The 24,785-nt window shown below is 50.2% G+C and overlaps 1 protein-coding gene across 2 annotated transcripts; it reads right to left on the bottom strand.

Annotated features, from left to right (window-relative positions):
• Positions 1 to 24,580, bottom strand: ocrl (OCRL inositol polyphosphate-5-phosphatase). Of its 2 annotated transcripts, XM_088924771.1 has the most exons (24): positions 23,933 to 24,580; positions 22,662 to 22,741; positions 18,899 to 18,990; positions 18,198 to 18,236; positions 17,032 to 17,145; positions 15,031 to 15,216; positions 14,378 to 14,624; positions 13,676 to 13,843; positions 13,459 to 13,560; positions 12,551 to 12,665; positions 12,057 to 12,173; positions 11,648 to 11,829; positions 10,957 to 11,068; positions 10,189 to 10,298; positions 9,449 to 9,584; positions 8,721 to 8,831; positions 8,343 to 8,508; positions 7,243 to 7,478; positions 5,845 to 5,868; positions 4,798 to 4,917; positions 4,598 to 4,682; positions 4,075 to 4,202; positions 3,663 to 3,774; positions 1 to 3,101 (listed from the first exon to the last, which is right to left on the bottom strand). In XM_088924771.1, exons 1-24 carry the CDS (start codon positions 23,978 to 23,980, stop codon positions 2,977 to 2,979), a joined length of 2,955 nt encoding a protein of 984 aa, XP_088780897.1. In that variant the 5' UTR covers positions 23,981 to 24,580; the 3' UTR covers positions 1 to 2,976. The 2 variants fall into 2 exon arrangements, with proteins under 2 accessions (XP_088780897.1, XP_088780898.1); XM_088924772.1 differs by lacking the exon at positions 5,845 to 5,868.
• Between the last annotated feature and the right edge of the window lie 205 nt (positions 24,581 to 24,785).

The raw sequence follows: 24,785 nt of genomic DNA, 5'->3' as shown, positions 1-24,785 counted from the left end.
TTTCTCTAGTTTTTTTTAGCTTTTATTCCCATGAAATAAATTAAAAAGTACCAAAAAAAGATACACAATAGAATTTAAAAACAACAGGTGTGCAAGTGAATTCTTAAACATTATGTACCATAATGACAATACAGATGCCTAGAGAATCAAATATTTGAAGGGTAAAACGGTGCCCTCGGCAGCTGCTAAAAATAACTTGCGAGGCGAAGATGCCCAGACTGAGCGGGAGATTTGAGGTTTGGAGCCTGAGGGCACTAACCCGGCACACTACAGCAAGGCCACTGCATTGCAGCAGCGAACTGCAACGTCACGATCACGAGGGGCAGGAGCGCTCGTCAGGGGTCTGTCTGCCCGCACAGCTGCGCGACACCAGCGGGTGTGCCCCCAGCAGAGCACATCACACCAATCGTGGGCTCGACGGGTGTACTGTCAACAAACAGCAAGCAACATGACTGGCTGGCGGTAATGGCACTGGCCTCCTTAGGCTCTTGCGACACACACACACACGGGAGGACTCTCGCAGGCTGGACCAGAGACAAAACGATGAAGTCACTAACACACGGGACACCGCCATACCGCAGACCTGCGGAAGGGCATAGCATTGTCCGAGGGATGAGTGATGCGCCAGGGGAGGTAGTGTTGGAGCCAGACGGGACAGGGAACAAAATGCAACCTGGCACTCGAAATAATAACAGATTTCGATATTAACTATATAAAGGTATAGATTTTCACAGCATGCTGAAAACATTTAGTGTGCCAGGTGCCTGCCTCTGCCAGCCTTGTTCACGAGAGACTGGCGTGACCCACCTCATGACCCCACTTAGGACTGTGGGTGATGAAGGGAGAAGAATGGTCATTTTGTCTCAAAGCTCACGACTGGCTCGTTTTGGTCTCCGACAAGAGTTCAGCTGAACACAGTACGTCTCGCAACAGCTCAAGAGAAATACTTCCACACAGCACACTGCAAGCCAGAGCCCTTGCAGAAATAGTTTAACTGCATTTCAGGGCAGAGTTTTTGAGAGAAGAAAACAAAAACTGTACATACAGCACATCATTGTGACACTTGGAAAGAAATTCTCAACCTTAACATTTACCCCCACCCCAGACAAGCCCCACATGTACACACAATACATCTCAGTGCATGTTGAGCTTCTAGTACGGGACCGACGCTGGAGTGTTTCTGTACGACAGCCTCAGTCAGGGAACTGCCTGTTAGCGGCCCTGTTAATCATTCCCAGACCGCAGTCTAATCTCGAGTTTTACGGAAATGGGTTTCTAAAACAATCTAGGTATTTCCATCTTGGCATTAGACATTCACATAGGTATAGTCTTGCAGATTTTTGTAAATTAATTGTAAGTGATGTAATACAGTCAGTGATAAGAACATGACTGTATTTCACATTAAAACCCACATTCGGCAGTCAGAGGCCGATCACTGCTGAAACTGCTGAGAGCTTCCTAGATCCCAGACAGCCTGGCTCAGGGTGAATTTCACCCAGGCCCTCTCGTGCTCATACACAAGGAGACAAAAGCTGTAAACGAAATGTTTTTATCATACCATCTACACGCCACACAGTCCCAAAGACATACATATGCACAGAAAACATTCTTGCACCACAGAACAGTGTGACAACACAGTCCAACAGCACACTGCAGGACAAGGAAACAGCTGCTCTGGCTGCAGCAGAGATTAAGACGTCGACGCCACGGGGCAGGTCTTCAGCAACCATCTTTCAAGAAAGCTGGAATGGAAATATTCCGAGAAAGACGTGGGCGGGAGGCTTCAGGAATGGTGACGTCGTGGAAGAGTGAGGCTGGAGCACAGGGGAAAGTCACAGGACAGCTGTGCTCTCTGGGGAGCAATCGCAATGCGGCGAAAAACACTCTGCCATCGAGCCAACGCCCCAGTGGCCCCAGTGCTCGGTTTAGCTCTCCCAGAACCTCACTCCCCTCTTCTTGAGCAGCAGTGCGACAGGAACAGCCACCCTCCCCACACGCGCGCCCACATCCACAACAGCACGACACACAAAACAGCTCAGCGAGATCCGCGGGACGCGGGAGAGGAGGAGCGGGCCGGGTGGAAACGACGGACCGGGAGGAGCTCCTGGCAGCTCTCGCCCAGACCAGCTCTGTGGTGGGCAGCTTTCAAGGAGTCTCGCTGCACAGGCGGTAGATGATTGTCTCGATTTCTTCTAAGGGCCTCAAGACCAAAGTTTACTCTCCATGTTTTTTTTTTTTCCAGGAAGGTTTCCTTGCTACTGTCCAAGGCCGGCTCAGCTGGACCACAGGCAGCTCCTTCGAGTTCTTCGAGAAACTCAGTTTTTCTGCACCCCGATACAGATGAGCAGCATGAACCCTCAGTGCAGAAGGCACCACCTTTAGTGTGATGGCTTTAGTGTGATATTTATGGTGTTTTTACTTATGGGCATTTATATACACATTCGGACTCAACAGATCAGGAACTTTTGGCACAAAATGGGCACCCAACCTTCCACACAGAACTGGGAAGATGGATTTAATGCAATCGAGCGGATTTGACTCCAAGGACAGGGGAAGTGTTTGAGGTTTCGAAGTGATGCAAACCACTGCCACAGCTCTGTATAACAGTGGCAATGCAATGGCATTGATTTAAAACCTTTATAGGCTTCGGTGGCCGTTTAAACTGTGGATGGTCACCTAGCATTGAGAAACAGGCCTCAGGGAGCAGGGAGAGACCAGGAACAGTGGAAGTGATGCTGCCGGAGTGGAACGGATGAGAATCGGGGCGCTACGTCGTCTCCAGGTGCACCACAGCGGTCATGTTGGGACCATACAGGGGGACCCAACCTTCTTCCTGCTCTGCGGTTCCCTGCCCAGTGCCCGGCCCACGACCAGCAGGCCCCAGCGGCAGCCAGCTGGCCTTCGCCCAGCTCCGCTCCACCACGGCGCTGCTGCCCCTACACGGAGGCTGGGGACGACCCCCGACCCCAGGCGCCCTCACTCGTCGTCGCCGCCCATGAGAAAGCCCAGGATGAAGTCTATGGCTTTCTGACGGTCCTGCTGCGTCTGCTTGCCTATGAGGTTCGGGGGAGGCCGGATGAGAAGACTGGCAAACAGCGTGGCTGTGCAGGGAAGAGAAACAAAAGAGTCGGGCCTCCATCTCTGAACAAACTCTTCTACTTAAAACCTCTTCCACTGATGACACAACGGCACCAGCACAAGGGGAAAAAACATATTTCCATTCATTTTACTCATATTAGGGACTGCCCGAGACCATGCCTGGACCACGTATCAAGACACCCTCGCACCACGAGAGCTCAGGCTGATCTGGCTGGCTGAGACAGGCTCTCCACTTCATTTTCAGCTTGTCCACCTGGGCCCATCTGCCATCAGTCTTGGACCACGGGCCTCCGCTAGACACAGCTGATAAGATCTGGCCCCCAGAACGATTTTTTTTTAATTAATGAAAATGAAGACGCTCATTTTTAGAATGTCCAACCCTGAATTCTAGGAAATCTTCAAGAAAACCACAATATACGTTGCAAAGGAAAATACTCGCTAAATGAGTTTGAAGTTAAGAGTGCAGCGCTCGCAGACCGCCGAGAGGAGACGCTCAGAGCAAGCGGCCGGCCTGGGTGCGCGAGGAGCCAGTGTGGTGGCACTCCGGGCCCGACCGTACTCACCGATCAGACTGGCAGTGAGGTTGTTGTGCTGCGAGTACTTCAGCAGCTCTCGCAGGAACGCCAGGAGGTACCGGAAAACATTGCGGTGAGCTCGAGGCAGCTGGGAGATCAGCTACAATTGAGCAGAAGAACAGAACAAAAAAAAGTCAGAACAACTTGCCTACAGCGTTTGATGAGCTAAAGCGCAGTACGTGCAGCCTGCAACAAATGTTTTGAAAATTTGCTTCAGGAGATAAAATACCCACTAACAGAAATCCCAGACATAATTAAACCACCTTTGTTGCAAGAGTGCCTGGCAGACACACAGCTTATTTCACCAACGAGGAGAGAAGAACGTGCCGTGTCGAGCAAAAGGCCCTCTGGGGTTCAGGTGGAGCCCCAGGCGGGACGTCCCGCACGGGCAGGAACTCACCTGGCGGCAGAAACGGCTGTCGTGTGAGCAGTCCAGGCACCGCTGGTACAGCTCGTAACAGACCACCGGCTCCGGCAGAGCCTCCAGGAAAATGAGCAGAGCCTCGGCCACTGAGTGGTTGCTGCCAGCTGGTTGAGGTCTGTTAAGGAGCTTGACACACAAGAAGAACAGCGCTCCAAGTGCTCCTAGTGCTCCTGTGAACAATCTAGCTCAATTAACAACCTCCTGCAGCAAAAACATGCACAGGGCAGAGCAGGCTTGTAAGGCGTTCAACCAGATGGAACCAAACCCCTGTGTTAAAAGATTCTAGTTCTGCTATTTGTGGGTTTTAAGAAACCGTAACGGGATAGACTCTTTAAGGCTGTTTTCCACAAAAGCAATACTACAGCTTCGGAGCTAGAAATGATCATTATTGGGTCTTCCAAGTAAAATCTACAACCCGCTACTTTCTCCGTTTCCTTCCCTTTGCGAGCCCAGGGAGCAGGACGGGACGTTCCCATCGCAGATCCATTTAAAAGGATACGGATGGTGTCGGGAATGCTGGTGTCTAGACAATCAATGATGTTCTGCAGTTCTTCCTGCATCCCAGGTGTCTGGAAGAGATCCTCCTGGAATCGAAACAGCCACAGGAAAGAGTTACTCTATTTGTTAATGCCTGTGCCTCAGTGCCCAACTCGTGCACACCAGCGAGAGCATGGACGCTATGGCGCTGGGCAGACTGACCTGTTGACAGGCCTTGGTGAACAGATGGTCTACAAGCAGCCACACTTCCTTGGGAATCTTCAGCGGCTTGTCTTCCGTCTCAGCGTTGTCCACGAGGAGGTGGCTGACTCGAGTCCTCTCCTGATTCAATACAAGGACAATTCACTCATTTCAGAGGCGCGTAGCACGAAGGTCTTCTGTTTCTATAGCTGAAGTTCTGATATGCCTTATAATTTTTTGCCAAGATGTTGATTTTCTGGTCTTTCCTGGACCAGAAACCGAACAAAACAATAATTTAAAAAAAAGATCTGCAATTTGGAAAAGCCCAGTTTTCATACTTTGCTTACTGTACATTTCCAAGCTCTGTACATGGAAACCCAGGGATTCGCCACGGCAGGGAACACAAATAGTCTGTTGTGACAGGGTTACTAAGTCAAAGGAAACTTGAGTAGGAAAGACTGATAAGCTGTCTGACTAACACAGGGGCTGGCTTCAAAGAAGTATTTACTAACATAATATGACCTTGAGGAAGAACATGGCTTTTACTCCCAGATCCTGAGCTCAAAAGTTATTAGAGAACATACCACAGTCAGCAAAACGCATCCTGAGTGGATAACGAGAGGACCCCACGCCACGCGTTTACAAGAGCTGACAGCGCTGCCAGAGAAGAACTACGCAGCAAGGAGAGGCAATTCTTACCAAGAAACCAGAGGGAGGGAGAGGAACAGGCAGAACCGCCCAATGGAACAAGAGAGAGACTCCTTGCTTTTTGGCCAAACTTGTTATTACTAATTAATTAGCAATTCATCTGGCAGGGTTAAACTCTAAATTTAGGTGAATTTGTTTTTAAAATGGGGTCCAGTGCCATTCAAACTGGGTGTTTAAATTCCAACAACCACCAGAAACTCTCTTGAGTGGTTCGGATCTCTCACACAAGCAGGTCACTGCAGGTGAAGAGCAGTCGGCCGGGACCCCCTGCACTGGCAGGGCTGCTGAGCCCGAGAGGCCTGGCGCCTCGGAGAACACAGGGCTCGTGCCAGCACACACACTGAGGCATTGAGCATTTACCTTCTCCAGACAGCTATCTTCTCCCTGAGCACCGAGCAGCGCAGACAGAGGGAGTGATCGACAGCGATCAAGGGAGGGAGAGGGGAAAACAAGAGAAGAAAAAAATCAAAATCAGATCGATTAGCAGAAAGACAGAAGATCCTCATTCTGAAAAAAAAGACTGTGAAGCGCTCTTCATTTAAAAGCACACACACACACACACACCTCACAGCAAGACATTAAATGCAGAAGTGCAGCTCTAAATCAGAAGTTAAGGACAGGAAACTACAACTTTTAAGACAGTAAAAGGACAACTTTTATTAAACATTCATACTGAAAATCAACTAAGCAGAAACAGAGGAATAAAGATAAGAATCTAAAAAGGTGTGGTGGTTATTCAACGTGCAGCTGCTCCACACTGAGGCAGACGTCAGCCGCCAACAAGTGCGCTGAGCTAAGAAACCTCAGGGCACAGTAAAGGAAACATTGCGCAACATCTTACAGAACCTGCACTCCAGGCATAAGGAAGTATGTAGATGTATGTCACCACCCTGCACAAGACCTGCAGGCAGACAGAACTAACTACCCACTGCAGAAATATCTCTGCAGCTCCATCCCCTTTTCAACAACTTCATTATGCAGCCAGGTCCTCTCCCATTTCTAAGAGCTCACTTCGGCAGAGACACAAAGCAGGGGATGTCTCCCAGGTCCCTCTTCCACTGCGCAGTTAAGGATCCCTCGCAAAGAAGTGCAACAGCTGAAATCAGCAACTACTTTCTAAAAATACCTCAACTTCCTCATCAAAATCACTCATGCATGCCTCCACAGTTCAGCTGGCTCGTGCAAAGCCAGAGACTTCTGCACGTCCCTCCCCTGCTGCGGCCAGCAATTACAGACGGATGGAAAGCCTGATGCACGTAACGCTGAAGAAAAGAAGGGACAAAAGAGCTCCTGGGCTGGGGGAGACTGGAACAAGCTGTCCAACCGTGTGGTCCCCTGGAATACCCCGGCTTCTTTCAACAGGCAACTCCTGGAAGCGAGGTTCTCATGTAGCTCCTGCCAAGCACACAGGCAGAAGGGTGCGAGCCCCCTCTTGTGTGCGACCTCTGTGCTCCCCACAGGGGCAACAAGAGAGCATGAGTTTAGTTCCTACATTAACCCCTATTTATCACCCAGAGCTATGCAAGTCCGTCACAACAATGCCTCCCCCCTGGACTGCTCACATGGTTCACGGGCGCTGGGCTGCTCACCTCACATCAGCCTCGCCCGCCCGGCACACGTGTGCGTCCTGTCCTCACACGCCTCCCGGCTGCAGTGCGCCTACCAACACACACTCCCAGCTGTCTACTCTTTTGTACCCCGGCCCTCCACAGTCACAGGCGGAGCAGGTCCGAGCGCTCCGGGGCCCGCGGGGCTCACCAGGTCGATGAGCTTGGTGATGGGGATCTCTCGGATGGGCTTCCTCATGCGGCACAGCGTCTCCAGCGAGGTGCCGAAGCAGCTGGGCAGGTAGTTGCCCCCGATGGTGATGAAGTAGTCCTTCCCGCGGTCCAGGTGCAGCACCAGGATGTCCTCGATGGTGTCCTCGCCGGAGTTCAGCATGGTCACCGAGTCCTTGCTGACGTACACCTCCAGGAAGATCTCCAGCGTCTCGTCTGCGGAAGCACGGGGGGCCGCGGTTAACCGACAGGCTCGGCGAGACCCCGGTGAAAGGCGCAGCTCCGAGAAAAGCTCTCGGAAAAACGCACTTTAAAGGGGAACTGCAGTCCCCCCCGCAGTCAGACCGGTTATTAGATCTTGGTAACAAAATAAATACATCGACAGTATAGAAGCAAGCACAAAATTGCGAACTTCATGAAGGTACTGTAACTCGCCATGTTGTCTCAAGCTCCCGGTCTGGCCCATGTGCGAGAACGAGAGTTCCCATGAAGTGTGATGTGAAGCGGCCCTTCCTGCTCACTAGTCACTGTAGTGACTAATGTAATGTGATGTTCAAGCGAATAAGTACAGGTTGTGCAGCAGACATTTCACCGCAGAAATTTCCAATGCGATCTCCATGCGGAGTCAACACGTTCCATTTAAGCAAAACCACATCCAAGTCAAGAGCAATATTTCTACTGGATGAGAAGAGATGGACTCACAAGCCTGCTTGTTTACAGTGTAATAGGGCTGCTTCACCTCACAGGAAGTTTTGTTGCCTTGTTCTGAATTGCAGAATATGGTCCGTGAATACCTGGAAATTTCACCTATTTTGTGAAGTAAATTGGAGGTTTTACAAGTTACCGTGTGCATTTTACTTTGTTGTAAATTTGTTAGAAATGCACTCATCCATACCGATTCTTTCTAACCCTGAAATATGAAAATAGCGTCGCTGTTCCCCTTTCAGTCCGTGGTTGCAGCTCTAGAATTAATAAACCTCAAACAGAAAACAGAAACACATCCTCTTGCACCGCGTTTCCATTTTGGTCTTTTTTGAGCTCGGCAGCGAGAGAAAGCACAGGCCGCGGCCGCGGACTCACTGGGCTCCAGAATGCCATCGCAGGGGTCTGCCCGCAGCCAGGGCTTGCAGTACTGCGTGTCGTTCAGCTTGGGGATGAAGGCGAACTGACAGGGGACCTGGCCGTCGTTGGTGATGAGGAAGGGCTGCTTCTGCAGCTGCCGGAACTTCACGTTCTCGAACACGAACTGCGGAGGAGAGAGCAATGCGGGGCTGAAGGGGGGGCCTCACCAGGCCACCATGTCCGAGCTGCGCGGGGCGAGGGAATCGACAAACGCTAAAAGCGGCCAACGCAGCCTCCGACTCTCTACACAAGAGGGCTCGGCGTGAGCTCCCCCCAGCACAAAGCGAAAGGCAGAGAAACAGCCTCTCCACACTCTCGAGAGCGCACGAGCCTCACCTCCCTCCGACTCAGCGACAAGGACGGCAGGAAGTCGTTCTCCATCCTGTCCAGCAAGCGCACGATCTCTTCAAAGACCTTCTTGTGGCGCTGCTCGTTCACCACCTTCACCTGCCGACAGAGAAGCACATGAGTGCCCATCCCTACAAAACGCTCCTTCCTATATTTCACAACTGGCCTTTCCCGTAATTGAGCTACAAGCAAAACCATAATCCCATTCCCGTCCCGTTAAACATTGAGACAGACCAGCTGCAGGCCTCTCGCACATCCAACATCTCTCTTCCTTGCCGAGGTCTGATGGTCAGCTGCAGCCGGCAGCAGAGGTACACCGTACAGAAGTGGTCTTTTCCACGTGGACGGTCCACAAACGCAACTCTAATTTTGCTGCTGTTATGTGGAATTTCAGGATTTGTCATGAAACGTGACAGACGAAGCTTCAGGCCCTATGCAGAGTGACCCAGCACAGCATGCACAAACTACCAAAAGAGGACTTAAGGAGATGTGAGCACACCTAAATGGCCTTTGAGCACTGTGAGCATTTTCATCAGCAATAAGGAATTCTAAGATTCTTTAAATACACTGTTCCCCTTTAAATATGTCATCTTTAGTACGCACAAAAAATATCACTTGTGCAGCAGTTTACAACTTTCATACGATCTTGTTCTAGGTCTTCTTCTTGAGCTACAGTGCTTTCCAGAAGAGAGGCGGGAGGGCAGAGAAGCTCTTACCCCAACGTTGAAGAGCGAGCTGACGGGCTTGTGGTCGCTGGTCTGCAGCTCCATGTGGCTCCGGTACTGCAGCTGCGTCACGCTGCTCCCCCTCCACAGGATCCGGTCACACCAGGCCGGCACGCGGCACTTCCCACTACAGAACGGAGCAGACCCGGGATCGGGGCGGCGCAGCATGGAGCGACGTGTGCGCGTGGATGGGGGGGTTCGGGAACAAAAGAGCGTACATTTGGCCCATGAGACTTAAAAAGGGAGGCTCTTCCCATACAAATCAATGGAGGGGTCGGGTTTGGGACAATACGTTAGAGTGCTTCTCTCCCGTATATCCATAAAAATAATGTCATTAGCTTGAGATATGTTCCCAGCATGCAGTCCAGACAGGTGTATAGACAATTAACATGCCTATAACCCATAAAAACACAAAGACATAGATAGCGTCATCAACTTGTTTCGAATCATAGTCTCCCTGAAACCAACCAAGTCATTCGCTGCGTCAGGGAAGATCTTCTCCCCAAACACTGTTATCACACTTTCAGATCAGTGATGCAGTGAGTGGTGGCAAGAGCTCTGCTGGTGTACTGGAGACACCTCTGCGCGCCTGTGACTCCCCCACCACGCACCCTTCTTCACGACCGCAGCCCTGCTCCCAGAGAGAGGACTCCTCTTCTCTCTTGAAACCTCTCGCTACCTATCAGAGAAACCCCCGGGATAAAACGCTGGCAGCGAGCACAGACACAGACCTGGAGTCCCATCTGTCCGTTTTGGCATCGTATTTGTACGTCGGTATGAATTTGATCTCTCCCTCCAGGAAGTCGGTGAAAGCTCTCTTCGTCTGTCTTTGGATATTGAGCTAAACAAAAAGAAAAGCAGAGAGACCTTCTGACATTCAGGCCCGAAGGATCATCAATCACACAAGCTTTACTCCACTTTCACAAGAGGTCACTTAGGAAGCTTCCTTTGCTGTGTCAAACAAACATTTATTAGCTTTACTTATAAAGGAACAAAATTGTTTCTGAATGTAAAAAGTATAAAGAACTGGACAGGATACATCTGCCATTAACTAGACTAGCAAATAAAACACGTGTGAATTTTCATCAGATAAAAAACAAATTCGTAAGACTCTGAATTTCATTAACACCAAAAATAAAGTCATTCAGACTATATCCATTTTTATCGAATTTTCAGTGGACTGACAGATTTTCAGTGGTTTTGCAGTGCACAGTAGCTGTGGGCAATACAGAGCATCTGCAAAACTGTGGTTTCTGAATTTGCAGAAGTACAATTGACAATGTTAATATGCAACAGTCACAGTAACCTAATTGAGAAGCTGTCTGTGTCCAAAGTCTGCAGAACAAAGAAAATACAGGAAGTGGACGGGTGGAAGCTCCAACAGTCAACTGGCAAAGCACTAAGAACTGCACACCACACAGACGCACTCAATCACAAACCCAGAACCCAAGAAAGCAACCCTGACCGAACTAGTGAATTCTCCACTGCAGGTCTCCCACCTGGTCGTATTCCTGCAGCTTCTTTAAATCCCTCTGTGCAATTAGTGTTTTAACTTCAGCTGCATCGTACAGAAAGAGCCGGTAGTTGAGGTCACCCAGCCAGATCACCACGCTGAGGAGAACAACATTAACAAGGGCACGTCAGAGATGTCGGGAGTTGCTAAGCGCCATCGCTTGCAGGCCATGCAAAAACAAACTCGCAACAAATGCGAGTGAGGCAAGGAGTGCACCTGGCTACAAAGGACAACCCAACAGTTACACAAGAATTCTCTCTGCAAGCAGAGTTTATGTGCACAGCTGCAGATGCTAAATTAAAGCAGCAGATGCACTGAAAGGGAATATTCAGTACAACAGTGCAGGGCAACTGCAACCTTAGTTCTGGAAAGCCGAACGGTGTTCAGCATTTGATTCCATCTGAGCACTGAGATTCCATCTGAGCAACTGGATCAGCCTATTCCTTCATTAGGGGGAGAAAAGAAACTGCAGATGGGTGCTCACTGTACAATTACAGCTGTAAAACCTAGACCCTCCAGGACCAGGGTTACATACACTGCCTCAGTGGTTCCACTACCTACACAAGGATACAGCAATGACAACAAACCAGGGGGGGGACCACGCGGCTGTAAATTGTTAGGTTTTTTTAATGTCTCGTTCAACTGGTGCTCCTCATCCAGAGCCCGGCCCAACTCACTCGTGCTTCACGATGCTACACGGCGGGCAGTCCTGGAGGTGAAAGCTCATTCTGGCGCAGATGTCCTTGTAGTCCTGGTTGCGGCGCTCGAAGTCTTCCACGTGGGCCGCCAGGTGGGAGTTCACGATGCAGAAGCTGGTGTTGTGGAACACAAACCTCACCGCCACGCCGCCTTTGTTGCCCTGAAACCAGGAAGCACAGGTTTTTGCTCATCGTCCCTGCCCACGCAGGACCGCGCCTAAACTAGCCCAGAATATCAGCATGCAGTTACCATTTCATTACAGACAGCAGGAGCGTCAGGCTTGTGAGGTGATTAACTTCATTACGTAACTTGTAATCCTCCCGTCTCCACCATGCAGAGCAATAAGCACAACAAAGCGATTGACTGAGAAACAGCGGGACGCCATACCATTTTCCCCATAATGCCAGTTCCCACAGACTCGACCACCACCTCTCGGATGTGGTTCTTGTGCTCCTTCTTGCTGTAGATCAACAGCATCATTCCCACCAGGCGGATCAGGCGGATCTGGAAAGCAATGAGAGGGAGGAGGGGGAGGATTTGAACCATGAGCTCTCCCGAGGTATTCTGGGATACTGCCTCCCACAGTGGCAAAGCACACCTAAGTGTCACAGACCATACTAGGTTATGACTAGGGCCAGCGTTTTTATGCCATGAAAAATAATTGACAAAAACACAAATGACTGATGACCTGGACATGAAATGCAATGCAAATCAGCTATGGTTCTAAAATAGGGTATGTTGTTTAAGACTAAAATGTTTGAAACTAAAATGCTGGAACATTTCAAAACACTTAAATAACAGTGCACACAATGCGTGCCTTTACATCATTACAAAAATCTTGTTGGTTATTTTTACTTGTTGGTTACTGGCTCTGCACTCACTCTTTTGTACTTGGCTTTTGGGTGCAAGCTCCTCTCCACTGAGTCCACCCAGGGCTGTTCTTTGGAAGAGTCTAAATACAAGAAGGCCTCTGTGCTGAGGTCCAGCTCCTGGAAACTGGGAGACAGAGGAGTCACATGAGAGGAGAAGCAGGCCAGCTCCAACAACCGCACCAATCACCACTTCACCAGCCCAGCATGGCCGGACGGCTGGCATTCCGCACAGAGGAACCTTGTGACACGACGCGGTCAGATGAGAGACAGTCAGGCATTCAATAGAATTAGCAAGATAAATTTTGCAAATGAAATGGCATTACTGGAAAAGTGGAATTATGGTAGTTAAAGCATGTCAACTGATTCTGCGTAGGACAGGTCACGTTCAGAAAGGGTGATCTTTTCCTGGAACATCTCTTTGATTCAGGATGTTTGTGTTTTTGCTTCCTTTTTTAAAAAACATCAGTTAAAGCAAAATCTGCTTGAAATACTCAGTTCTAAAAAGACTTTGCTCTTGATTTTTATCAAGATCAAATTAATTCTAGGAATCATATCGTAACTAAGCATATAACTCCAAGATTCTTTGAAAACAACCGATACTACATTAAAATCTAAAAGCTCATGCGTGTATCATGCTGAAATACTCTTAAAAAACTGAAGAAGCTGCAAAGAAGCTATAACATTTAATCACACTCAGTTTTACTCAGCTCAGATCAAACACACACCTGCAGCACTAGGTGCTGCTTGGCAAAAACAGAATAGTCTGTAGCAAACTTGTAAGAAATCAACTGAAAAGTTGTCAAAAAACGAACAGCCAACACCGACAGCCCATGATGCCTTTCACAGGCAAAACTGGCTGAAACAACCCTTTAGTACCAGGTACTTAGTGTTACTTGTTCTCTCGTTCAGACACTCACCCAATAGCATAAAAATCTGGGGGCTCCTGGTCACAGCTCAGCCAGGGCTCCAGTCCGCTGTCAGGGTACTGGCCATTCACGTTCCATGTCCCAGTGAAGAACCTGGACCGGAGAGCAAAGTGAGTCACGCGGCCACACACCTGAAAACAACTGAGCGAGGCCTGCACTGCTCTGCCCTTGAGGAACCAGACCTGTCTCTGGGCTCAGTGGGTCTCACCTGAAGTTCTGAAAGTCCACGTACTCCTTCTCCTTCTTCACCAGCCGGTGCTTGATCAGGCCCTCCCGTTGCCCCGCGGAGCTGGTAAACATGTGCCGCATGGTGCTGGACATGTGGGTGGGGCTGTCATTCCACGCCTGTGACCTCTCACCTGGGAACCTGGAACTGCTGCAAGCACAGTAGGGCCCCAGTAGGGGCTCTTCAGTAGGGCTCTTCAGTAAGAAGAGCGCTTCTTACCACACACAGCTCTCACACAAAAAGCAACTCTAACACAGTCAAAACAAGAATGTGGAGTCCATGGCCGTACGTTTCTTCCTTTTGATCTCTGAACTGCGATTCCGTTTCTGGGAAAGTCAAAATGTCCATGACAGATGTCACTTAAATGGATTAAAAATAATCTTTCCACTGGGAAAAGCAGGAAATATAATTATCTTGTATGTTACCAGATAAGCACAATAATGCATGGACAAAAAAAAACTAAATAATCCAATAATGAATCTTTCACAAGGGTGCAAAGATGATCAAGGACCTGAGGCAAACTCACGCTTTGCACTGCACTGAGGACTGTCTACGACTGCTTTATGGTCAAAACTGTAAAACAAAATTAAACGGAAATGGAGTCTCATCTGGCAGGTATTCTGGAATGAGTCAGGTAGTCCGGAATGAGTCAGGCCAGCGAATAAGAACAGCTGTAGCACTTACTCCTTGCTCACAGCGTTCCCAGGGGGCCCATCTCTCGCTTGCGCAGGCTGAGGTCTGTCCCTGGGGGCCGGGCCGGAGCTCGGCGGGTTGGAGCTCCTCCGCGGCGGGAGGGGCGGGACCGGGGGGGGTTCCCGGGGGGCGCCCAGGCGGTTCTGCTGATTGTTCTTCTCCTCCATCTTCAACGCGGTCGCAAAACTCTCTTCGAAGCCGAAATCGGACGCCAGGGATTGAGAGGGACCTCGGGGATCTGGTGAACGCAGCAGGGCAAACCCACAAGTGTGAAGCAGGGATCAAGACCCTGAACAGATCTAGCTGCTACAGGAGCACAACAATGTGATAATGTTTCTAATACTATAATATTTATCCAGAACATGATTGAGAGTAAATTAATACTGCTTTAGCGCAGTCAGGCTGACCCCTGGTACCCTACTGACGTTCATGAAGGATTCACAGCATCCTACTGGTAGCAGAAGAACAAGCACTGGGTAATGGAAACAGCCTGAGAGCATGTCATGGGATGCTGCAACACTACGCAATCCTGGTGTCAAATATATAAGGCATCAGTCCTATTCCTTTCAAATGTCTGGAGCCTGAAGCAGGTGCACCGAGCCACAGGCCACGTGATGCATCAATACTGACCAAGAGAACAGTACCTGTGGTGAAGGGGTCAGGTTTGTGAGGCAGTGAATTGGTGGTCCTCACGCCGTGGGTGCTGGGCGCAGCAGGCTGTACGCTGGCCAGTCTGTTAGTGTTGTTCTGAGCAGGCCTGAGCACCTGGCCCTTATCCGATACTGGAGCTAGGGGGTCCATCTTCACTGGGGGCTGGCTCCTGGAGACCACTGAAACACACACCGCCGACACTGAACACACAGCCACACACAACACTGACACCGAAACACACAGCCACACTCCTCTGACCCACAAACGCACAACACCGACAACGAATCACACAGCCACACTCCTCTGACCCACAAACGCACAACACCGAAACACACAGCCACACTCCTCTGACCCACAAACACACAACACCGACACCTTAACACACAGCCACACTCCTCTGACCCACAAACGCACAACACCGACAACGAATCACACAGCCACACTCCTCTAACCCTGAAACACACAACACCGAAACACACAGCCACACTCCTCTGACCCACTAACACACAACACCGACACTGTAACACACAGCCACACTATTGTATACTGTATAAAAGTAATGACAAACTTTCCAGGATTAAGCAAAAATACTTAAAAATTAAATCTAACACACATTAACTGCTTGTGCATAAACTCCATTAAAGACAGAGAAAAAGGCAAACAGTGATATGAACAAACCAAAGAGGTCTGTATTGTAACACCAGTGATACATTTCAACAACAGACACAGCCTATTATACCACCACCACCATTCTGATAACCTCAAGCAAAGGAAGCCTCATCAAAGACACAAATACTCTGGGGAAAGTCAAAAAGCAACTTGAAAAAACAAAGAATCATTATGAGAAGGGGAGAGGAAGATACTCGGAACAGCCTAGTTCACACTTTTACTTTTCCTGAAACCAGACTCTTAAGGCAAAGATAAAAACATCAACATCATAAGCTCTCACTCTACCGAGCTCGCGGAAATCCAGAAATAGAAATCGTTTGTGCAAAACAATTAGGAAGCTCTGCTCCCTGGTCAGACCAGTCCCAGAAGGAGGCGCAGAGCAGCTCGCTCTACGAGAGCCGTGCTCACCCCTCGCCTGTTGTCCACGGCAACCAGGAGTCAACATCAGCACAACAGGAACAACCGGCTCTTCGCCTGAGACACGTGACTTGAGCCCTGCTGCCCGACAGCAGCCTGTGCCCAGGAAAGAGGGATTCCTGCTAAGGTGTTCGCTCATAGCACGTGGGGGTGCACGAGGGGGGCACGCAAAGCCCAACGGACTCTTATTGGCTCGGGAGCCCCATGGTTCTGCCCTGACTTTGGGGGTGCACACAGAGCCATATCCCAGTATTCCCCTATTCGCTTGAGAGCCCCATGGTCCTGCCCTGACTTTGGGGGTGCACACAGAGCCAGAGCGCAGCGGGCCTGCCCTCACTCGGGGCGCACATGCAGAGCCCCGTGGCCCTGTTCTCACTCAGGTTCCAAGCCAAGACAGGCCTGCTGCTCCCTAAGCGGCGACCCACGATCGGCTGAGCACCACCAGGGCAGGGCTGGGATTGGGGCTCGGTTGACCTTCCCGGCGAAGAGCGACACCCGTGCCCTCCTGCCGAGGGGCGCGTGCGTGCCCACAGCGAGGGGCGCTCCTACACGCCACCCTGCAGCTCGCAACGCATCACGATTACAGCTCTTCCTCTCCCAGCGGAGCAGGGGCTGCAGCCGCAAAGCCAGCTCATAATGTGGATATGAGAATATCAGGCAACCTGCGATTCCAAACTTTTAAGAAAACCAACATTGGACCACATGATAGTGGTATGTTTTTTTTTATTTCAAGCAATTTATTCAATTCGCTTGGATAATCGCAACAGCTACAAGGCTAACTTCCCCAAAAACTCTCAATTCAAGAAGAAACTAAAAACGGGAAAAGGACGACACGAACTTCAGTGTTTTTTTTCTCCCTGAGGTCAGTGCTAAGCCAGGAGGACCGCCTCTCGACGTGTCGGTCCTACCTTGCTGCTTGACCGCTTTGACCTGCGACAGGAAGGCCTGGCTCCGGTCATCGTCCGGCAGCTCCAGCAGCAGCTCCGGAGCACGCTCCCCTCGCACCCGGATCCGACACGAGGCTGTGAGGCACAAGGACAGAAGGACCAGCTTTACACCATCCCTGCTCTGCAGGCCAAGAGCACCAGCCTGCAGCACACAGAGAGGCACTGTCCGGTCACGGGCCACACCTCTTCTTCAAATAAGCACGGGGCACATGCAAATCAGAGCATGGGCTGTGAAATTCAGAACGATAAGCTGGCAAACTGTCCAACCCCCATACCACACACCCTCCTCGTCTCCAATTTACTAACATTTAAGCACCTGCAGAACACACACGTCCGTTAAAGACTGCAGGACAGACTTTCGAGAACGACTTCCTAAAACAGAAGAATAAGAAAAATGGCTAATTGAATATACAGCGATTTACCTTACTGTTATCACTAAAGCACGTTTTACAGCAGCCTGGCAGACACTGTAACTTCCTGCTCAAGCGAGCAAATCCTTCCATGCCATCGTGGATGCTGGAGAAGTTAGTCAACACTGCAGGAGACCTGTCTTTGCTAGGGGGAAAAGGTCTGAACATAAGACCATTCACAGTGCACATGAGAGGAGGCCATATGGTCCATCCCCTTCATTTGATTGCTCGTAGGAGACTGATCTGAAAACCTCTTCCAGCCATTTACTGAAGGAAACCAGACTATGAGCTTTGATAATGCAGCTGGGTTGCTAGTTTCTGTCTCCCACAGCCCTTGGCATGAAGAAGTGCCTCCCATCCTCAGTCGGGCTCCCCTTTAGTTTTGACTTGCATCCTATGTTTTGTGTGCAACTGATGACCTTAGTGCACACGCATCCACGCGAGGCCCTGTGAATGAGCCATACAACCCCATACCACTGCGGCTTGTGCCCTGGAGGACACTCAAGAGCTACACACCTGCTATCCAGCTTTCAGCTCATAGTTTTCAAACACAAAAGGAAAGGAACCTGAAGTGAGGAATACAGAGTGCTGGTACATCTTGATCTGTGAGTTTTCATTAAAGCAAACTGTCATCAAAAGTCACGGACAGAAAAACAGCACATCTTAATAGCGCTGATTAGAATGGCAAGCATTTATTCCTCACAAAACGATACTCACAATTCACTGGGATGTCAATGAGAAGTGCCTCCTCTGCTTCTGAAACCAAGACACACGCAGGGAGGTCAATGAACAGTCAACCAGCACAGAGGAAGTCTGCCTCAGCTCTCCTCTCCACGAGAACTAAACAACTCTCAAGCATGTGGCCAGGCCGTCCTCTCCAGTTCCAGAAGAGGTTTTGCAAGCCCAGCAGACAAAGACACCACAAAGCGATGAAGGGCTTTGTTCTGTGTCCTCTAATTGATGCAGTGTTACCAACAGGGAGCAGAACCCCTGGGAAAAGACAAAAGCTTTCTCTGGAAGGAGTAAAGAATACCACTGGAGTTCCCATACTGATTGCACCTGTGGGTAAGGCAGATGGGGTTTTTTGTACTGTGTTGCTTGAAGCAATCCTAGTTGCACCTCCCTCTCGAAATCGCTGTGGTCTTTAACATGAGCAGATCTTTCTGCCTGGGTTGCTCTTTTGTCAACGAACATTCTGTTCTCTGCTCTCCAAAGTCAATAACTAGACTTGCTTCCCAGCGACGGCTGTGGGAGATTCGGCTGCAATGCATTCACGGGTTCACTTCTGACCCTCTCAGCTCTGCAGCACTCTTACGGCTGGACACACCTCAAATTCAAGACTGCTTAAACCAACGTCTTTCTGTGCCCCCTATCTTCACACAGGGCCTTGCCACCGGACAGTGCGCAGACGAACATACCTTGCACCAGGTGAAAGCGACTGTTGATCGGTATGGAGAGCTGAGGCACGGGACAGTTCACCACTGCTTCGGGATTTGCTAAAACATCTAACCTGCAAGAAATTCAGGCCTACATTGACATAACTGCAAAAATCAGATATTCTCACACACATCACACTCTACTGTTGATATCTGGTTTTCAACTAGTGCACAAAAGGTACAGAGATTTGTATCACTTGTCTCTCTTTCCTGTTGAATTTCAGGTTTCTCTTTCGCTTGCACAGTTTATACTGTGCTGTAACGCGCACACCTTTGGGCGATAAGTAAATACCACATCCTGTTGAAAGTCCCCTCCGATCACAGGTTGACAGACGAGAGTGCCAGCAGGTCCCTGGCATTGACACGCCCACGCAGGACTGTGCTCTTGTAGGTGTGCAGCCACAGAGGGCTTGTGCTGCTGCTACTACAGGCACACGCGGCTGTGCCGAAACAACGCCTTTCCTGACTGTTCAGGAAATTCAACCAACGCTAAAAGGCAGCAACACACAAAAAACACACATAAAAATACACATAAAAAAGGAGAAAAGGGAAACTGACAGCACTACCCAATCTATCAAATGTTTGCAAAACAAAGAGAGTTTTTTTTTTTAGTTTATAACTTAATTGGTACTGAACGGGATCTCACTACCACACCTAACAATAGGTTTGTGTCAGCCAAGACTGTAAGATACACAAGGGAGCCAGCCCTGCGTCAGCCAGCCAGGTCACCACTCCGCCCCTCCGCGGCCTCGCTGGCGAAGAGGGCTGGATCGAAGTGAAAGTCTTCTGCTGGCGTCATTCCAGGCAACTCGGCTTCACCCTCTCTGACAAGAGCCAGGCGAACAGGTTCACCTCGCCGGCTGTCACCCCCTTCAGCACAGGACACCAGCGCGCCTGCGGTGCAAGACCGGCGTGAATCCTCGCGCACACCGCACGTGTGCCAAGCGCCGCACGTCTTCTACCCTCGGCCTTGCCTGTGAAACAGCCCGTGGCGCTCGTGTGAGAAGGCGTGAGAGAGTCAGGTTGTCCCACTATTCATGTTCCTCTTCTGTGCAGGGGCTCAGATGCAAGTGTCTTCAGCCTGTGACCTAAATGAGCTTCCCAGAGCTTCACTGCAGGACAGTTCGCTCTCCTAGAGCAGCGGATTAGTACAGCTCCAATGCAGCTGAAGGGTTGTAAGCATGTGAGCCTCTTCAGACCCTGCAAGGCTCTGAAAGGGATAATAAGCCCAAGAGACCTCTACTATAGACCGCAGCAGGAGTTCCCAACACTGGAGTTCGCTGCAACTCTGCCTGCCTTTCTCTTCAGCACATCAACCGCACAGCAAAATAAACCACTAAGAACCGCAACAAGTTCACAAAGGTATCAGGAAAATAATTTTTATAGCAGGTCCACATTTTATCACAAATAAGCAAATTGTGCTTATTATGCTGTTCAGTATCTGTCAACAACAGGTCTGATCACCAGCTGGTCTACTGTGGGATTCTGGCCCATTCCTGTTCAGAAAATTCTGGACAAGCACGTGCCTGTTCACTGGTCTCTATTCCATAGTATAAATGTTATGCACACATCTTGCAAAAAATCACTGTTCCAAATGAGGATGTTCTGTATCGAACCAGGATGAATCCTGCAGGAAAAGCAAAAGGCGGGGCTCCGGGTCAAGATCAATGCAGAACTGCGCAGTAAAGGTGGCATCAATCACTACCAATGACGTACTGTACCAACCAGGCACTCCTGTCCCGATCATCACACATGGGACTCCTCACCGACTGGTCTGGCGCACACAATTAGGGAATCATTCTGTACCTCTGCACCATACTCACTGCACCTTTTGATGCTGAAAACATTAATACTAAAACTGTCTCTTAACATCCACACAAGGAAGATGGTTTACAAAAGGCAAACCTGTGGCACCTCACAGACTGTCTTGCAGCAGTGCTGTTGCAACATTTAGATGATAGCTTAATTTTAATACTGGTCCTTAACTTAGACAGAGGAACGCAGAGATAAAACAACACTGCCTAACAGAACAGAAGAAACTTCATAAAAATATCATCTGAAGGGGAGTGCATTCAGAACAGGTAAGATGCACACAAAAGATTTTGGAAATCTTGAACAAGCTCCCCAGTCATGTTGTTGAAGCTGATATCCTGGCTTCTTTTGGGAACCAACTTGAGGAGATCCCCAGAACCCTGAACTCCCAGCAGTCAAACTGGGAAAAGGGGCTGAATGCCCTCTTCATGTTCGTGACCTCTTTTTTCGAGGCTGATGGGAAACTTAAAACATCCCGTCTTTTGCAGCCATCGGCAAAATAAGGACAATAGCAAAACACAGAGCCGTCGCGATCGCAGTGGGAGAAAGGTTTAAGGGAATGCATTAAACCACAATGCCTGTTAATACCTCCCTCCATCAGGAGAGAGATGGTGTGCAGCGGGACTCTGAAACAGGGCAGGGACACCAGGGCCCCAGAACAGGGAACAGGTCAAGGACACAGGTCTTATGCAAGCAATACAATTCACTCCATTTGCATGTCATCTGTGCCACGAAAGCCACACAGTTACAGGTCTCAAGTTGTACAAGAGCCTATGAGCACACTCGACAACAAAGACCTCTTTTCAGACAGCATTCAGCACACCGAATTGATAAAAAGCCCTAGTTAGTATATTATCAGAGATAACATTTTATTCTATCTGGGAGCACAGGGCATTAGGGGAGGGGATGGCACTCTGCCTACAGCACTGCCCGCACATCGCCCTGTGATGCAGAATGACAGTCCACACCAGCCTCGTGCCCTTCGCAAAGAAAAAAAAACGAGACGCTGTCAATCGCTTATATTACATGGAAACTGAGTGAACATCTGTCTGCATGAGTCAACAAAGTCATGAGCCCAGCTTCTTGGCTGGCTGGAACTGTAATCCCCTAAAAAGAAACGAGTGAGCAGAAACAGTGCTGCTCTGTCCTGTGTGTCTCAGCGCACCTGACAACCAGGCAATATTCTATCCCAAAGCCTTTTCAGAATGGAAAATACAGATGTTTCTTTCGGGCAGCACAATGGCAGAGCGAGCAGCACTGCTGACCCGAAGCACTGGGGGCCAGGGTTCGGCTCCGGACCTGGGGTACCGTCTGTGTGGAGTTTGTATGCTCTCCCTGGGTTGGGACCACACGTCGAAAGACATGCTGGTGGGTTAATTGGCTTCTGGCAAAACTGGCCCTTGTGTGAGTGTGTGCCCTGTGACAGGCTGGCATCCCATCCAGGCTGTGCCCTACCCTGCCCCTGTTGCTTGCTGGGACAGGCTCCAGCTCCCCCACCACTGGATGAAGCCGTTACAAACTGGATGAATGCATTTCAATTCCCACACAGCCTCACTACGAAGAAGACCCTCGGGAAGGCCTGTGGCCGTCAAGCCCCTGACAGAGGACTGAGATAAGGAAGGTGGTGCTTTACTACTGGAAGTGTACCCTGAAGCCGAGTTTTACACTCACAGACTTTTACAGCTGGCAGCACCGGAAAGTTACTGCACTGTCACAGGTGCCAAAGTGCAACGGGTACTGCCGGCTGCTCCTGGGCCCAGAGCACACAGCCTCAGAGAAACAGGACAAGAACACAGGAATGGAGACGAGGACAGCTCGTGCAGCGCTGGCTTGGGCCAGACGACACCTGGCTCTGTTCGAGTTCGCGGAGACACCGCTTCCACAGTGGAGACCAGGCCTGCATGAGGCAGCACGAAGAGGAGAAGATACTTACTTGTACTCCCCTGCGGACTCGATGAGGGAGAGGAGCCTGGGCTCCTTCTGTCCACTTCTGACCTCCTGGGCTTTCACGGTGTGAGGCAGAAGGTTAAGGAGACAGGGCTGAGGGTGGGGAAGGAGGAGGAGGAGGCATGGGGCAGATTTCGAGCATTGCTACCTCATGTCTCTTGTCCTGAGCCTCACACAAATGAGGCACTAACCTCTTCAGCGTGCCAGAGCGATAAGGAGAAGACTTGCCGTACGCTTGCAACCAAACCACAGCGACAGAGCTGGAAACCGCACATCCGTAAGTCATCTACCACCAGCCCCAGGCGACCCCGCGACACCAGCGACGAGAACAAAGACTGCCCGCGTCTATTCCTGCAGGTAATGTATTTTTAAAGGGTTCTGGCAATCGGAACATTTTTATTAACGCCAAAAAATAATTCCTCACGTTTTGTCCACCCATGTACAAATCCGCGCCCATGCCTACACACGCTTTACCGCGTCCCACCGGTACACGTTTTCGGGATCAAAGGTAAACACTGATCCACAGACTTAGCCACACGTTTTTGAACACAAACCAACCTTGAATGAAAAGGCTCACGGCGACACTGCAGCGCGCCACAGCCGTCCTAACTGATGCCTTTCGTCATAACGTGTGCAGACCTGGTCAATGTCGGAGATCTCCTTTCAAACGACACAGGGCGGACCGCAGGTAAGAGCACTCTGACCCCGAGCCTACCTGCGCTTTACAGCCCTTCGTCAGGATGTCGCACATGACCAATGAACCTACACTGCGTGCACGGAGATTGATTTTCACTGCCAGGTTCATGCGGCCTTTGAAGACGGCGGGGAGAGAGATAAGGACACAAGGGCGTATCAGACACACCCCCTCAAGGGCTGCTGCAAGACAGATTGACTGACACTGGGTCCAAGCCGGCCTGCCAACCGGTCTGTCAACACTGCACCGGGGTGATGCCCACAAACTCAATGAATCGTGTGATCAAGCTGTTTCTACGGCTGGATTATGACTATCGAACATCACCTTCACATATTTCAATGCGGTTCGACATATAAAATCACCGTTCTTTTTGTTCCCCTTTCTTTAAAGAACGATTAAGAGATATATTGCCATTTTTAAACGGGACGTAAAGTGTCCGGCGTAAGTCACCTGCGCTGCATATTATCACAACTTGCGTGCCTCCCTCACTAACACGAAGACGCATGGTATTTCTGAGGCAGGGAATACTCGGAAAACAAAAAAGTACAGAAAAGAAAGGATATTGCAATACATTGGCTTTTGCAGAGTCCGAATGCTGAAGGCGTCTCCATCAGCGACTAAGGGTGTGATGATGGTCACCGCTCGGCCGTATTTTCTTGTCTTTCCCCAGGTCCCGTATTTATGTGTCGCACACTCCTCCCCCGCTGTCTGCTCCTCCAGGAGGAATGGTAATGAAATGCTGGAGACCGGGGTCTGGCAGAGCCGACAAGCCGGGGCTCTCGGTCTCCTGCTCGGGGTTACCAGGCGACGAGCGCACGGTGCATTCCGAGGTCCGACCAACCTCGCTCAAAATACCTGTGTCCCGGGAGCAGGGCCGGAGTAACACAACCCGATCTTCCCCCTCGCCAAGAAAACTAATCCCGACGCTCCCGCAGTCCGCGGACTGGGTCGTGTCTGTAGCCCGCTCTGGCTTCCCCGGAGGTCAGTGTTGTCTTGCAGCCCTCCTCGGCGAGAAGTCGCATGTCCTCGGCTGCGCCCCCTATTCGACACCGCGGCGCACTCAGACTCTCCCAGGCCCCGGCTCCAGCGCCTCCGCTCCCACTCGACAGCTGCGCTTGACCTGGAAACTGGAGCCGGATTAAAACGGCCGAGCGACAGAGAGAGTCCTGGCGGTGCGGCTGCAAGAATATACCCCCATTTCCGAAACTCACTGCCCTCTACCGGCTGGGAAGACCCTGTCTTACGTTACGGGCCGCGTCAAAGAGACGCGCACAAAATCGGCGTCTCCCCGAGTTACAGAAGGGGCTGTGCTCTAGTTTTCCCCAGGTTTAAATTCTGACACGGTTAAAGAAAGATAAATTCGTGATTACCGTTTTCTTTAAAGAAATGCACATGTTAATAATGTCAGCAAAAGAG

The sequence above is a fragment of the Atractosteus spatula genome, chromosome 9 (assembly GCF_055471065.1).
Source record: "Atractosteus spatula isolate fAtrSpa1 chromosome 9, fAtrSpa1.hap1, whole genome shotgun sequence".
Classification (NCBI taxonomy): Eukaryota; Metazoa; Chordata; class Actinopteri; order Semionotiformes; family Lepisosteidae; genus Atractosteus; species Atractosteus spatula.
The sequence above is the reverse complement of the archived record's forward strand: the minus strand, read 5'-3'. Positions and strand labels throughout refer to the sequence as shown.